Source organism: Exophiala bonariae (genome assembly GCF_035927105.1).
Source record: "Exophiala bonariae strain CCFEE 5792 chromosome Unknown scaffold_6, whole genome shotgun sequence".
Taxonomy (NCBI): domain Eukaryota; kingdom Fungi; phylum Ascomycota; class Eurotiomycetes; order Chaetothyriales; family Herpotrichiellaceae; genus Exophiala; species Exophiala bonariae.
In genome coordinates, this window is record NW_027042481.1 from 666955 (window position 1) to 682642 (window position 15688).

Here is a 15688-nt window from a genome sequence, read left to right on the forward strand (position 1 = left end):
GTCTATCTACCGGCCATGCCTATCGCCTTCCTTTGTGGGTGGAAACAGGTGGAAGACCCTCTCTGACAACCCAAACAAAAATCATGCTCCTCTCCTGCAAGCTCCAAGCGAGGTTTCTAGGTCTCCACAACAGGTCAGACCTAGATATGTTCTAGGCCAGAAGCGATCAACTAGAACTGATTAAACACCAAGACACACCACTGATATTTCAATAGTACAAATAAGTATTTTATTTTCTGTAGCTCTTGTTCACTTTCGGGATGCATAAATCGAAGTGGAAGGTAGTCTGCACCTCGTATGGTACTCTACCTAGAGGCGTAGGCCGGAATGCCCGGGAGGTGATGGTACAAGTTACCCAATTCCGGATTTCCGCTAGAGAGAGCTTTGATACATTGAACAAGGACCTTAGACCTTGACACCAGTCTCCTGCTAACGGTCGAATGATTGAAACGAAGCCGTTGCATCAACTCATCTGGCACGTACTGTCACGGTGCCGTAGATTGACCTTTCTATCGTCGTATTGTCCGACTGATCGATGCGGATTGATGCATGTTCTGGAAAAGAAGTTTGAAGCCATTGCACAAATCCCGCATAGTGGGATATGGCTGTTTCATCAGCTCAAACCCCGATGGTATCACCCGGACAGGCCAATCCATCAACTTGGCGTTCTGACCAGCCTTGAAAACAAGATGGAATTGTCCAGGCTTTTCTCGGTTGATGCAGAACTGATACATAGATCGTTTAGGATTTGCATTCGTGTAAGTTGTAAGCCATTCCTCTGTACATAGATGTTAGTATTGTTTCGGGCATGTTAAAATGAATGTACTTACCGAGAGCAGCTTTGGACTTATCCTGAAACTTTTCATGCCCGCACATCTCATCGACCTTCTTCGCCATGTTCTCAACGTGCAGAGCAATCAGCTCGTCCAAATCTGAGTAGTTGTACCTACCACCTATTCGCAATGTCTTGCCCAGTGCAAATTCGTTTTCTTTGTCCAATTCGAGCACATCGATATGCTGAAAGATTCCGTCGGCCACTTTCCAAGTAACAGCTAAATGGTCGGATCCTTTTGACGATGGACGTATCACCACATCACCACGGTTTTGACTTCCCAGATATTCTTCAGCTTGTTTCGCGCTGAACGCTCGGAAGAAACGATGCTTGATGACACGAGTGATACGATTACCAGAGTCGGTCTTCTCCTGCAAGAGCCTTCTGTCTTTCGCTTCTTCTCGCTCGTCCCAATCATCATAATTGCGATCCTCGTGAGTGAAGCGGACAAATGGTTTCTTGGTTTGATCTTCCCTCAGGCTCACAGTTACGCTGAAATCTTTGCGGTTGATTGAAGTGATATGTCCTTGTACTGTTTGATGAACGGCATACAATTGCTTTGGAGAGATTCCAGTTTCTGCAAACTGTTCCATTTCCACAATTGCATCCAGTCCACAGTCCAATCGACCAATTACGGCCATGTCCGTCACCCTTTTCAGGATGACTGGTACATTCATACCTCTTTGCAACGACTCTCTAGTCTCGCCAGTCAGCATGGTGAAAATTTCAGTTTCCCGAAGGTTGGAGTGGAAGTGGCCTCTGATCTCTTCATAGGGCTCTATTAACTCTGCGCGAATGTTTTCCAGAGTCGTACGCTTCTTGGCGTGAAGATTCTTTTCCAGTTGCTCAGCATATTCCTCGAGTACGAGATCATTGACGCGATCCTGGGCTTCTTCCTTGATTAATCGACGAACAATAGCAGCTGAGCCACCCTCTTGTCTTTCGGCTTCGATATCTTCTTCATCCAATTCAAGAGCGTCGGCAGCCATCTTGCGAGCAATATCGTAATCTTCAGGATGGATACGTGTCGAGTCAAGATATTCTGAACGTGGTTCAGTGTCGTCGAAGTCCATCTTCAGCGTAGCTGCTGCGTTGCTCCATACCTTGAAGGCCATTGCTTGATGTCCGTCATTGATAAGAAGTTCTTCACGAGTAGTGACGTAGCCACCGTTGAAATTGATGACCTTGAGGACTTGTTGAGCTTTTCGAGGACCTAGGCCCATCACATACGGAAGCAGGCTTGCTACCGCACTGTCACTTACAGCCTCATTGATGTCAACTCCAACCATGTTGACATTGTCGACAAACGCCATTTCTAGCTTCTTCCATAGCTTTTCTTGAGGTAGTAGACTCTGCGCCGGGTGAAGACTGATCGAGACGACATCTCGGCCCAAGCAGGCATACTCCACCAGAGGATTTTGCATATAACGAGCCAGGGCAACACAATACAGAGAGAGCGGTGCCAAACCAGGATGATCAAGCTTGGCACGATCGCTATTTTGGTACATCCTTGCAACCTCATCATTGATGAGGATGACTTCCAAGAGCTCGCTGCGATCCCGATCATCATCATCGGTAAATTCAGGACCGCGAAGGTCATGATTTTGAATAAGACTAGTGATGTTGGCATGAAGTTTTCTTGTGTCAGGGGACCAGCCGGAAACTCCCAGAACTTCAGGTTTGCGGCGTTGAATGACTTCAAGAAATGCTTCCACATCATTACCTTCGGGAAATCCTTTTTCAGAATCGCCAGGTGACAACTCCTTTAAGCGGCCGTGCTCGAGAACTCTGCCTTCCTCATTAACGTATGCCCAATAAATATGATCACGACCTGGAGCTCCACCACCATTGGTAAGGGTGAGAACGCGGGGTATGGTGCCTTTCTTCATGCCCTTTGGCTGGTAAGGGGCTTGGTCGAGTCTCAACCCTAGTTCGTCACGACAGTAGTTGCCGACAGTGTCTTCACAACGCTCTTTCAAATTTTCTTTGACCAGTCGATTCATCAATTTGATGACTCTATCGAACGCGAGAGCCACAACCTCTCTTCTTTCCGCATTCCACGCGTCCGCTACATTGGAATAGTTGTCGGACTCAATCTGCTTGTGGAGAGTTTTGATGAACGAATCTTGATTCTTTAGTCGAGTCTTGATCTCAACCAACCCGTCTTCCTCAGCGCGCAACATTTTCAAGAAAAGTTCCGGCTCATGGAAGAAGGAGGCGAGCGACTGATTCCTCAGATATTTGAATTCGTAATAGGGATGCTGTTCGTCGATCTTGCGCAGGCCTTTCTCGGTACGAAAGCAGTCTACCGCGCCCTGGCGATAGACATTTTCCCTTATCCAAGCTCGAAATCGGGGGTTCATAAAGAGTTCCTCTACAAACATTGATTTTGCGGCTTTCAAGGCGTTTGTAGAGGTCGAAAATTCATCGTCAACGAATGAGTCAGCGAGAGTCTCCGGATTCTCCAATGGGTCTTCGGTGTAGGTCCTCTGTCCTCTGCCTGCCGCATTCTGGGCGAATGCATCGGCAGAGATACCATAGGCACGAACGAGGCCATATACTTTGGCAGAACGGATCTCCTCAAACACTGTTCTGGTCAGTGCCTTCTTCTGTGACATGGCAACTCCATTGTGATTGGCGGTCAACGCAAGATCCTTCAGCTGTGATGCGTATTGGAAGAACAGGTAATCCTGGAGATCCTGCAATTCCTCCATAGTGGCTGCCGTCGGAAGCATCTCTTCAAATGTGGCATCTTCAGGGATGCTTGTCGTTTTGAGATCATCGTAAGTCTTTTGCAATGCTCGTCTCTTTTCAATTAAAGCTCGGAACTTTAAATCCCACTCGAAGATTTTCCACAAGTCTGGGAGAACCAGGAGTTTTATGGCGTCAGAGGTAGTTCGCGGATTTCCATGCTCATCTCTACCGACCACCTTCGAGGTGACATGCATCAAATAGTCTTTGCGGTTGTTGTAGATGAATGGTGGCTCAAAATCGTCACGGACCATGAATTCCAGGGATTGGCCTATTGCATTGGCGAATGGCTCCTTTAGAGACGGATCAAGGTTCTTTTCCGGCAACATTAAATTGGAAATCCAGGTGGCTTCCTCTTTGAACTCGTCCACTGTAAGCTCGATGTGACGGTAGGGCTTTCTGGCGAGCTGATGTCGTTCGGGTTCGTCTGTGCCTCGAACAAGATTGTCTTCGTCAGTCAACATTCTCTCTGCCAGTTGGGAGGGTTCGAAGACATCTTTCAGGTCGAGATGTTTGTCCTTTTTAGCCTCCTCTTCATCTGCTTCGTCTTCCTTCACCAATGCAAAGTCGTAGTCTGTTCCGTCGCCAAATGCCGCGCGGAAATCATCCAAGGCAGCTTCGTCAAGGCCAGCTGCATCCGCAATACCAAGGTCTGGAAGGCCTCGTCGGGCAGGGCGGGCGACTTCTTCATCCTCACGTTGCCGCTGTTGCTCATCATCGGAAAAGACGTCATCTATAATGAATCCTTCCATGTCGTCTTGTCCACCTCTCCTCCCTTGCCGAGCTCTTTGGGCGTATGGATCGGTCTCCTCTTCATCATCCGAATCACGAAAGATGTCGTTGATGCCATAAGTACGTTGCGTTTCTCGTTCTTCTCGAGGCCCACGTTTCAGTCTCTTGAATTTGGGTTCCGTAGCTTCTTCTGTAGGTTTGAGGCCAATCAATTCCAGATCTTCCTCATCGAGGCCTTCGTCCTCTCGATCGCGTTCTTCACGGCGACGTTTCTTGCGTTCGCGCCGCCGTTCTCGTCGTGCTTCTTCTTCGTCTTCATCTTCATCGACAATAAAACCTTCGGCTACCTTGGGGATGTTAGTATCTGGACTAGTGGTGTTGATGTGAAGTGAAAAGTACCTCTTTGGCCGCTTCCTCGTCATCGTCGTCATCTTCCTCTTCAGAGGAGTCTTCAAATCGTGGCTTGCTTCCGTTTGACTTTTGTTTGATGTCGCCAGTCTCTTCATCAAAGGATTCTTCATCGTCATCATCGTCGAGTACGGCGCGGTCATCGATCAAATCCATGGTTCAAAGAAATCGAAGGGAAGCGAAGTGGTGGAGTTGAAAAGGGAGGAGCAGGACAAAAGGTGAAATGAAGGATGGACTGGAACTCCAATTTCACAATTAAAACGCGCTTGATCAATCACAATCCAGGCGGAAGTTGCTGGGAAAGATTGTAGGTTTACAAGGACAAAGATCACCGTCCACAGAATCGCGCAGTTCCCATGAAAAAGAATGGCCAGATTCATGTGCAACCATCCACCGTATGAACCCGCAGTCCACCTCGGATACTCCACCGCATTCTGCCAAGCCGGATATATATTTAATCCTTTTCCGTCCCTCATTCCTGGCGCTAGCGGCGTTTGGTCTGGTCTCAGCGTGTCGACTCCATTGTTGAGGAATAATGGGGTCTCTGGCGACAATCACGTACGGGGCCTTGGTCACTGGTCACCTGTCTCTGTGCAGGGCTTCACAAAAGGGCCTCAATAGCCGCCTTCGCTTGAGCACACTATCTCATTGGAAATTGGTCAATCCAGCAACTGTCCATTCTCAGATGCGATCCAACTACGCATTCGGTCGTTGACGAATCTCCATCATTCTACTTGGAGATAAAGTCCAAAACGAGGTCTGAAGCACTTCCGCCCCTATCGAGCCACGCATCCCTCCACCCCAAGTTTCAAGACCAAAACTACGAGGTCCGACCCCCGGCACTGAAGTTACGCCTCAACTGCAGTTCGCAATTGAGGTTTCTCCTAATTCTACTTCTCATTGCCAACTTTACATTTTTTGACTGTCGACGCCTACTTGATAGTTGATCCTCTATCCGTGTCGATATTTGGTGGTCCTCACCTGCGGCTTACCCACGAACCGCCCTCACTGTTCCAGGGATTATCACGCCTGCCACTGCCTGGCGCCTGATGGACTGGGTTGACGTCGCAGTAGGGCTCTGATTTAGCCGCCCGTCAAAGATTCAAGTTCTGCACACGACCGAGCCGACTTTTCCAAGACCTCTGTAGTACCTCTTTCCTGATCTTGCATCTCTGCTACCCTCCACCGATTCCGAGTCAACGTCCCCACCTCCTTATTCTCCCTCAACCTTCGCTCCTTCACTCGCCACCATGTCAGACCCTTTCAAAGCCCGTACGTTGAAGAGGAAGAACGTCAAAGGTCTGGCTTTGAATGCTCCGGCCCCGCGAACAGCCCCGTCGGATGGGGATGCACAAATCCCGGGTGCGTTGGGCAACTCCGAGAGTGACCGGACCGACACTCTAGAGATTGGTTTGGAATTCAAGTTGGACTTGAGAAGCGAGGATTTGGTGGTACTGAAAGAACTCGGTGCGGGAAATGGAGGCACTGTCAGCAAAGTCATGCACGCATCGACCAAGGTCATCATGGCAAGAAAGGTCTGTCACGGGTCATCTCAAGAAGTTGTTCGAGGTTGCTAAAAGGAAACCAGATCATCCGAGTCGACGCCAAAGAAAACGTTCGGAAACAAATCGTCAGAGAACTACAAGTCGGACATGATTGCAGCTCTCCGTACGTGATTACGTTTTATGGGGCATTCCAGAACGAAGCTCGCGACATCGTGTTATGTATGGAATATATGGACTGCGGGTACGTCAAACGAAGGCAGTGAATCTCAAAGTCGCAAGCTAACATCTCCTCCAGGTCTTTGGACCGTATATCGAAAGATTTCGGGCCAATACGCGTTGATGTGCTTGGAAAGATCACGGAGTCCATATTAGGTGGTCTAGTGTATCTCTATGAGGCACATCGCATCATGCATCGAGACATCAAGCCGTCAAATGTGCTGGTCAATTCTAGAGGCATGATCAAACTTTGTGACTTTGGTGTTGCAACCGAAACTGTCAACTCAGTAGCCAATACATTTGTGGGAACTTCAACATACATGGCGCCCGAACGGATTCAGGGTGGTGCCTACACAATTAAATCAGATGTGTGGAGTGTCGGGCTGACGGTCATGGAACTTGCCATCGGAAGATTCCCCTTCGACGCAAGCGATTCAGCTGCTGGAGATCGAGCGAGTGCAGGACCGATGGGTATTTTGGACCTCTTGCAACAGATTGTTCACGAACCTGCGCCAAAGCTACCTAAAAGCGAAGCATTCCCTGGCATACTGGATGATTTCATTGCCAAGTGTTTACTGAAAAGCCCGGATGAACGACCAACTCCTCGGGAACTATACGACCGAGATAACTTTCTGCAGGCGGCTAAGCGAACGCCGGTCGATCTGCAGGAGTGGGCAGTGGCAATGATGGATCGACACAATCGGAAATCATATTTGGCACCTCCAGCGCCCAAGTCTCTCAAGAGCGATGGAACGACATCAGATTCATCGTATGCGACGTCTGCAACATCCACCGCGTCTTTTACAAGTGACAGCCGAGCAACACCAGTCACAGCAAGGAAGTACGCCAGTCCCACTTCTGGAGACATTCCTTTAGCTGCGCCACAATTTGCATTTGCACCGCCAGCTCAACAGACACCGACTGGGATAGTAGAAAGATCACCGCCTCCACCTCTGTCTTTACAACATTTGTCCCTTGAGACCAGGGATGCCCCAAGCGGGCTGGGGTCTCGGTCCAATCGCCTCGGATACAACGACAGAGACAACATTCCTGAACCAGCTTCAGCCATCGAACCTTCCGGGAGACCAATGTTTCCACCACGGACGAGTTCCAATGGATCCGCGATTTCGAGTCGGAGTCATCTTGCCAGTCCTGCGCTGTCCGTTAGACCACCTCCACCTACGGGACCCCTGCCCCCGCCGCCGATGAAAGACTTACCTGCCCCTCCAGCGCTACGAAGTGCTGGGATTGCAAGTCCGCGGAGGCCACGATGATTGAGCATGCGAGAATGATTTCACTGTTGGGACAGCAGACAAGTCAAGGATGAAACAGAGCTTTTACACATTGGCATCATTTGGGCGTTGGACTTACTTCAGCATTTTCAATGTAGGCAGTAGAGCTTGTTGACCAAATACACACTTTTATACTTTTATCCCCATTCAATCTCATTCTACTATTGATAGCCTTGCTATCATGGCGAGGCTCGCAATACTCCCCGTACAGGCCAGATAAGCCAGAAACTCGAATGGTACCCAGAACCAGGGAAAGTGCCCCTCATAAGAGCGCGCCTTCCCCGATCGAGAAGGGCAATGCCAAGGCCGTCGTCACAGGCGGGACTGCCATGGTGGGCGGCTTCATATCAGCCAACGTTGTAACAGGGATAGGCACGACATTTCACCTCGCAGGCAGACCACTGCAGGTCAGAACAGCCTACCAAACTGGCAATCGAATATAGAGTTTGATATCAAGACGCGGTCTAGTTCTATTGGAATACCAGCTCACCCAAACCATGGAGGCTGCTTCAGCCAGGATGGCATCTCGAAACCAGTTCGACGGGTTTTCTCCGCCTCGCTCAAATCTCCAGAGATTCATCTTCAATGCATGCGATCCCATAGCCAATCTCGAACCTAATCTGGCCTTGAACCTCGAGGTTGTCGATCTCATAAACTCCAAAAAGGGCAATGCGCCGCGTGAGGCCGCCGTCACGATCGTCCAACTCATCAATCATCGAAATCCCAACGTCTCCCTCCTTGCCTTGTCTCTACTTGACAACTGTGTCAAGAATTGTGGTTACCCATTCCACCTACAGATAAGCACAAAAGAGTTCCTTAATGAACTCGTCCGTCGCTTTCCTGAACGCCCCCCTATTCGGCCGTCTCGTGTACAGGGTAAAATACTGGAAGCCATTGAGGAATGGCGACAAACCATATGCCAAACCTCTCGATACAAAGATGATTTAGGATTTATAAGGGACATGCATCGACTGTTACTTTACAAAGGTTACATGTTTCCAGAGGTGCGGCAAGAAGATGCTGCTGTGCTAAATCCGAGTGATGTATGCTAAACTCGATCGACTCTGTGGGCATTGCTGACAGATGATAGAATTTACAGTCTGCAGAAGAAATGGAGGAAGAAGACCGCGCTGCACAATCTGCAAAATTACAAGAATTGATCCGGCGAGGACGTCCACAAGATCTGCAGGAAGCCAATAAGTTGATGAAAGTCATGGCTGGCTACGACACAAGGCACAAGACAGACTACCGGGCGAAAGCAGCAGAGGAAGTCTCCAAAGTGCAACAAAAGGCCAAGATTCTTGAAGAGATGCTTCAAAATCATCGGCCAGGCGACAAGATTGGTGATGGAGATGTCTTTGAGGTGAGTGCCTATACACACCTTGGTCTCAATTTGAGCCTAGTGAGGAATGTTCTAATTAAACGTAGGAACTCGCTGCAGCATTATCCAGTGCACATCCCAAAATCCAGAAGATGTGTGAAGAAGAGTCCGAGGACGCTGAGGCAGTGGCGAAATTGCTCGAAATCAACGACAGTATTCATCGCACGATTGAACGATATAGACTGATGAAAGCCGGGAATATCGAGGCAGCAAACAAGATTGAAAAGGGGACCTTGGGTAGGACAACGGGGGTGGGCAAAAATGCTGCCAATGAACTTTCGTTGATTGATTTTGACCCGGAGCCATCTGCATCAGCCGAGTCGTCAAACACCAACGGCTCGCTCTTGGATGGCACCGTAGGAGCATCGTCAGCCCCAGCAAAACCAACAACAGTGGAGGATGACTTACTCGGTTTGTCACTGGGCGAAACAGGCTCAATCTCACTTGGACCTAGCACGACGTTTGCTAGTGTCCCACCGCTAGGATTTACCAACAGCCCCCAATTCCCTCCAGCTTACAGCCAAACGCCGGCCGCTCAAGCATCTCCGAAACCCAACTACGATGTCTTCGCGTCCCTCTCTAGTGCTCTGCCTCCTTCCAAACCAGCTACACCAGTACCAACGGCACAACAAGCACGGCCGCCAGCCCAGTCTGCTCTAGATCCGTTTGCAGCGCTGGTCTCGGCCGGATCTCGTCCATCAACACCTCGGGCATCCACACCAAGTCAAGTACGTCCTCAAGCAGCAGTTACCGCACCACAAGCGACAGGGTCGACAACGGCGGATGATGAATGGCTTTTTGAATCCGCGCTGCCTCCATCGACTGTGGTCGTAGTACATTCTTCAGATATCAAGATCGAGTTTGAACCGCGGAGAATACCAGGACAGTCAATAATACAGATGACAGCATATTTCTCCAATACGACACATCAACGAATTACAGCATTGCACTTTCAGGTGGCCGTGGAGAAAAGCTACACGCTCCAACTCAAACCTCAGAGTGGTAGGGAGCTAGCACCCAAATCTGAGCGGCTGTTGCGACAAGAAATCCTACTAAACGGAATACCAGAAGGGAAAGGTAATGTTGTGAAAATGCGGTTCAAGGTAGCATATGAAATCAATGGCCACGCAAAAGAAGAACAAGGGACCGTACCGCCATTGGGGATCAACTGAAGGAAGACACGATACTGAAAACCAGCATGGAGTTGCTACGAAAGTGAAGAGCAGCCCAGTATGACGTTTGATTCAAAGGCGGAGTGTGGGCCCTGCGTGGTAGATACTTCCACAGTTACTGTGCCAGTGGGCGATTGGCAGCGGGTAACCATTATTGGGGGTTTCCTGCGATCTTTGTATGAGATAGAATTATATTCTCCTCGCGGTACTGGAGTGGCTAAACCAATATCCCCGTCGCTCTCTACCTACCTACCTAAGCAACTCGCGGTTTTTTCCACATCAGGTCTAGAGTCTGTTTTTTTAGAGAACGGACTCCTGTCTCTGTCTGGAAGGAGGCAAGGTCGAGCGAACAAAAGATGTTGAACCCCCATCAGTCAGGGTCGGGCTGGGCATGTATCCGTCAGTATCCTGACCCTGGGGGATGGGCACAGTGGATCGTGACAATACGAGAAGCACGAGGCAACTGACGTCCCAAGACGATGAGATCTCGCGCCGGAAATGGCATACGAGACATGCTCTGGCCAATGTGATGTGCGGAAAAGCAGCAATCGCTGAGATGAAGATGGATCGACATGGAGGCTAGGCGGGTAGGAGATCCGATCGTGCAGAACTCAACTCACATTCCTTGCCTGTTAGGACCAGGGGAGCCGGGACAGGGGGGGACTCTGGCTTTTGGTTGCTTCCAGGATACTAATACGGAAGGATCCTCAACTTGAAGGAATAGATTCACAAACCTGAATGCTAGTACGGGTAGTTTCAGTAGTGGAGGCGGCGTCATTGTGGACCACAGTTTGGACTTTTTTGGGGGACTTGCTTTTCGAAGTTTTGACTTTTGGAAAAGGGATTGGCGGTTCGTGGGAACTCTCTTGGACTGGAAAAGCCAAGGCGTTGGGTGGTGCAGTCCAGATCGCCGATCTGCCTCATGGACACAGATGATGGTCCGGTTAAGTGATTGGTGTATTTTTTGAAACTTGAACCTTTTGACAGGACTTACGGAACGCCGTGCCCAATTCACACATCCCATACCTAATAGTGCCGTGGCTTCGGCTTCTTCCAGAACGGTATTTCAAATTCTACAATTTTGATCGTTCGGCTCGGGCTAACATGTTCGTTTTGAGCCTACTAGCGAATCCGCGCCAGCTACATATTTTCTACCGAAGCTTCACCATAGTATGTATAAGATCCATCAGTACCGAGTTTCAGAGGTGGTCTGTTGACGAGGTGGCTGTTGTGTCGCCCACTGCACTGGCAGACAGGAAATAGCATATCTGTAGATATCCAGGAATGGACTCCGCATACAGAGTCGAAATGGTAGATTAGGGCATTGGGTTAATTTGAGAGGGGGCCGCACGAGCCCATATGACGCGGTATGTACCTGTTAGGTAGGAAGTGTGTCACTCCCACTGTTATTCTTCTGGGTGTATCCATCTCCTGTCCGACTTAGCTGCCCCTGCAACCCCTTCTTTATTCTAGTAGGTGCCTAGGTAAGGAGGTCTATGATACCCAACGGAATAATCCCATGTCAGTCTTGATAGACTCCTAGATAGTATTGAACCTGGGTAACATTGCAAGAGATGGGTATTATCTACTTTCCCATCTTTACGCACTGATGTTCTGAAATGTGAAGGTGGTTTTATTCTCTGGGAATACGAGCTCAACGTCAGAACCGTTGAAGCGTAAGATAGCCGATGCCAGATGCAGGCTAAGATCTGGGGCTAGACCTAATTCGGACTTCCGAGAAGGCCAAGGTACACAATTATTCCAACCCGTGTTTTCTGGACCCTCCCCATCTGATGCAATTGCGGATGTTGTATTTCCGTCGAACGAGAGTCGTATCTAGTTCGTATCGTTTGGAAAACTCTCAGGGATGTCGAACCCGGAATTCCAAAGAATGCTGGACGGGACAGAAACGTCAATCGACCTGAGCGTGCGGCGGATCATGTTTCCCGAGGGTGAGGCGTCAGAAGCGGGCCATTGAAAAGGCCATGATCTGTGACATCCCTGGCACATCCCAGTTTGCCCATCGCCCATCGTCCCGTCTGAACCTTATCGAGAGGCCTCACCTTCCAGATGTGGTATCGCTCCCATCTTTGCCATCGATCGTCGTGGTCGTCTGCAGCAAATGACTTTCCTTCCCATCGCGCTCCTCACTGGCAACTTCGTTCTTTCCCTCTGGGTCAAACTTACGGTTGTTCCTTCCGCTGCCCTAATTACTGGCGGTGCTGCCAAAGCTGCCACCAGTGACCTCCTCGGGCTCCCACCACCGCACGCACCTGCCTCGTTCTTTGGTACTGGGAAATCATAATTTCATGAGGAGTCGGTACGCCTAACTCGCTATCGTTGTTATTTGTTTGTCCACACTGCAACCCGTGGTTCTAACATCACCCCATGCCCTTGCCCATGCCAATGCCCATGCCCTCCAGTATACTTTTTACACTTCCCATCCACTCCTGCGACCTGTCTCCTCCATACCCGGAGCTATTCCAGCATAGCCCTCTTCGTACACCGATCCACCAGCTTCTGTTCAAAGCTCTAACCGACCCTGTCCACATCTCGTAGTCCTTTCTTGGTTGGGTTGATTCTGCGCTGCTCTTTGCTCTATCCACTCCACTTGGCGGTTCACCACCTATCGGTGCTAGTACGAATTACTGGGGGGTCTTTTTCGGCATTTCGACAACCCCAACTCCATTTCGTACATCTCCTCCTCTTTTGCCACTCCTACGATCACCTCTTCTATCCTCTCAAAACTCGTATCAACAGACTATTTTCATCGATACTCAACACTTGATCTACGTGTGGGCTTCCCAGATATTCTCTGTCGCTCTATATTGCTTGCTACGACCATTCAGCAATACACATCGACACACAGGTTTCGATATTTGACTCGGCTTTCTCTTATCAGTCGATCGGTCTGGACCAAAGTTGCCGACCTCGAGGTTATTCGAAATGCCAAAGGCTGCACCAACTCCTCCCACTAGGAGTATACCTCCAGTGAAACCTATGAAAACAGAGCGTACCCATGAGGAGAACCAAGAGCGGTAGGCACATCTTGCCCGAGGTATAGCCTGTTCTTTATCCTAACTTTTCAAACAGAGCATACATCGCCGCTTCGCGAAGAAGTGATCGAAGTCTTGAGGCAAGAGTCGAGTCTGCAAGAAGAGCATCCGAAATTCACAAACGACGCACTGGTCGCTCATTACGTGTCACCGAGCAAGATGTGATCAACGAAGAAATGTACGAGGAAGAGGATGATGACCTGCCTATGCACTACCGACGACTCACAGCACATCTCCAGACTGGTTCTGCAGATTTCAATCGAAGATTAGCAGCCTACCTAACACAGCAGGTCGCGGTACGAAATATGATGGGCCAGATGCAGAACCCCTATGCTCAATATCCCAACATGCCATATCAACCACAACCACCTAATATGTTTCAGCCTCAGATGCTACCTCAAACAGCTATGGTACAGTCACCAACCACGTCATATCGTTCAGCTCCATACCCCAACCCCCATCAGACAGACTACCGTCAGAATCATGGACGAGCTCAATCATTGGCATCATTCTCAAACAATCAGAACCACACATCTCCTCCGAATTCAGCCCAGACCCCATCCTTGGATTCGAGACGAATGTCAACTCCAGCTACCACCCAATCCAACAGTGATGCCCAACAATCTGGTCATAATATCAATACAGACAATATCAAGCCTGATCCAGATTATCTACGCCAGACTCAATCCGCCACCTTTCCACAATCAAGTACATATCCATCCTTCTACCAAAACCCAAGCCCATTCACAACCTCTCTTCCTCCTGAGTCACAGCAAATGTTGGCATTCGCACCACAATTCGACATCAATGACCCCACATACGCCATGCTCATGCAAGGATCCGATCAATACACATCATCTCCATATTATCCATGGCATGACATGAATCAATCAGGTTTGAAGGGCATGCCAGTCCATCCATCAGCTTATCAAGGCATGTCGACTACACTAGCTCCTTCAGACCTTGAGCACCATGTGATGAATTCTGCACAAGACAGCAAGATCTCATCGTCTTTGACTCAAAATGCCAAGCAGACCTCTTCAGTAACGCATTCATCTACATTGCCACCTACAGCAGGACTTGACTTCAATTTTAGTCAAGAATCCAAAGCATTTGATTTTGGCAATACGGGTATGTCTGGAGAAGATAGTCTCAAGGCTTCGGGACTGGCTTCTGGTCAAATCACACCTGGCGGTGAGGGATTTTGGGACAACTTTATGACTGACGGAACTTGGGAGGACGAGCATACCGCTCGATCCTTGCAAGGTAGTGTCGGGGACGACGGTAATACATGAGCAGGTGGTGATGGATCAGTTGTGTCTGCTGAATGATCTTTTGATTTTTGATCTTTACCGACTCTCCCTCTCCAGCGGGCGGCAAACCACATTTTTCAGTTTGTGGGCTCGGGGTTCTACCTGTTGCCTTGCTCGTTGATCTGTTTGGAGCTGTCGGCTTACGATTTGGGACAAAAGTCTTCCTTTCCAAATCGCCCCAATAACGACTGAGGAATGGTTTCAGTCACATACCTTGTATTATACCCGCAACTATTCTTTTTCACGAATATCTACCCAGGCGCTGGAGTTACTTTGAGTCGAATGAGCAGCTGCAATAGCAACAGGACAACCAACGGAGATTTTATGATTTATGCAATTAGCAAACGATACTCGATGGGTGATATTTATTCCCATACTGAAAGTGGAAGAGCCAGCTCTTGCGATCTCATGAAACTATCCCTGGCTGTTGGTCCTTTTTTGATCAGGCAAAACCGGACAGCAAGGAGATATATATAATAAAAAGAAAAACCACACTTTTTTAACGTGCTATATCTCTTCGTTGGAAACCCTTTCCTTACCCTGACATTATTATTATGAACGTATCTGTATAAAGTCAGAATGATTGTCGCGAACCCAAAGTTGCCCCAACAACAAGTGTCTACCTCGAGCTACTTATGCCAATAAGCAGTTCTATGGCTCATTTGCCGATTGTGACTTGCTCAAATGTCCAATCTCTCTTTCTTCCACTCGGGTCCTAGATGACCGGACGAGCATGAATGGGAAGGTATGAGAGGACTGTCTGCCCTCACAACAAAGGGATGAACATTAATTATTACATCAGATTCTCACGAGTCAGCCCCACCCGGCCAACACCTCAATATCAGTTCCACACATCACACCACGGAAGTACATACGTCGCTTGCACCAAGCGAATCATGAGGTTTGGCTAGCTAGTACTGGAGTAGCTCGACTCCGTACCTATCGGAAAGCAGATCCTAGCCTCGATTTCCTTTCTCCCCTTTTTGATCTCGGAATGCATTTACGGACCAAAGACGAGGGACGGATTCGC

At 49.0% G+C, this 15688-nt stretch overlaps 4 protein-coding genes across 4 annotated transcripts; 3 read left to right on the forward strand and 1 right to left on the reverse strand.

The window, feature by feature from the left end:
• Nucleotides 1–509: 509 nt before the first annotated feature.
• On the reverse strand, nucleotides 510–4879 carry LTR84_011693 (uncharacterized protein; the record flags this gene model as incomplete). Its single annotated transcript, XM_064855221.1, has 3 exons — nucleotides 510–778; nucleotides 831–4662; nucleotides 4715–4879. 3 exons carry the CDS (start codon nucleotides 4877–4879, stop codon nucleotides 510–512), a joined length of 4266 nt encoding a protein of 1421 aa, XP_064708810.1.
• A 1094-nt stretch (nucleotides 4880–5973) lies between these two features.
• On the forward strand, nucleotides 5974–7718 carry LTR84_011694 (uncharacterized protein; the record flags this gene model as incomplete). Its single annotated transcript, XM_064855222.1, has 3 exons — nucleotides 5974–6258; nucleotides 6312–6469; nucleotides 6524–7718. 3 exons carry the CDS (start codon nucleotides 5974–5976, stop codon nucleotides 7716–7718), a joined length of 1638 nt encoding a protein of 545 aa, XP_064708811.1.
• Nucleotides 7719–8254: 536 nt separating this feature from the next.
• Nucleotides 8255–10289, forward strand: LTR84_011695 (uncharacterized protein; the record flags this gene model as incomplete). The annotated part of the gene is made up of 3 exons (XM_064855223.1): nucleotides 8255–8779; nucleotides 8827–9099; nucleotides 9165–10289. 3 exons carry the CDS (start codon nucleotides 8255–8257, stop codon nucleotides 10287–10289), a joined length of 1923 nt encoding a protein of 640 aa, XP_064708812.1.
• A 2946-nt stretch (nucleotides 10290–13235) lies between these two features.
• Nucleotides 13236–14640, forward strand: LTR84_011696 (uncharacterized protein; the record flags this gene model as incomplete). The annotated part of the gene is made up of 2 exons (XM_064855224.1): nucleotides 13236–13327; nucleotides 13383–14640. 2 exons carry the CDS (start codon nucleotides 13236–13238, stop codon nucleotides 14638–14640), a joined length of 1350 nt encoding a protein of 449 aa, XP_064708813.1.
• Nucleotides 14641–15688: the final 1048 nt, after the last annotated feature.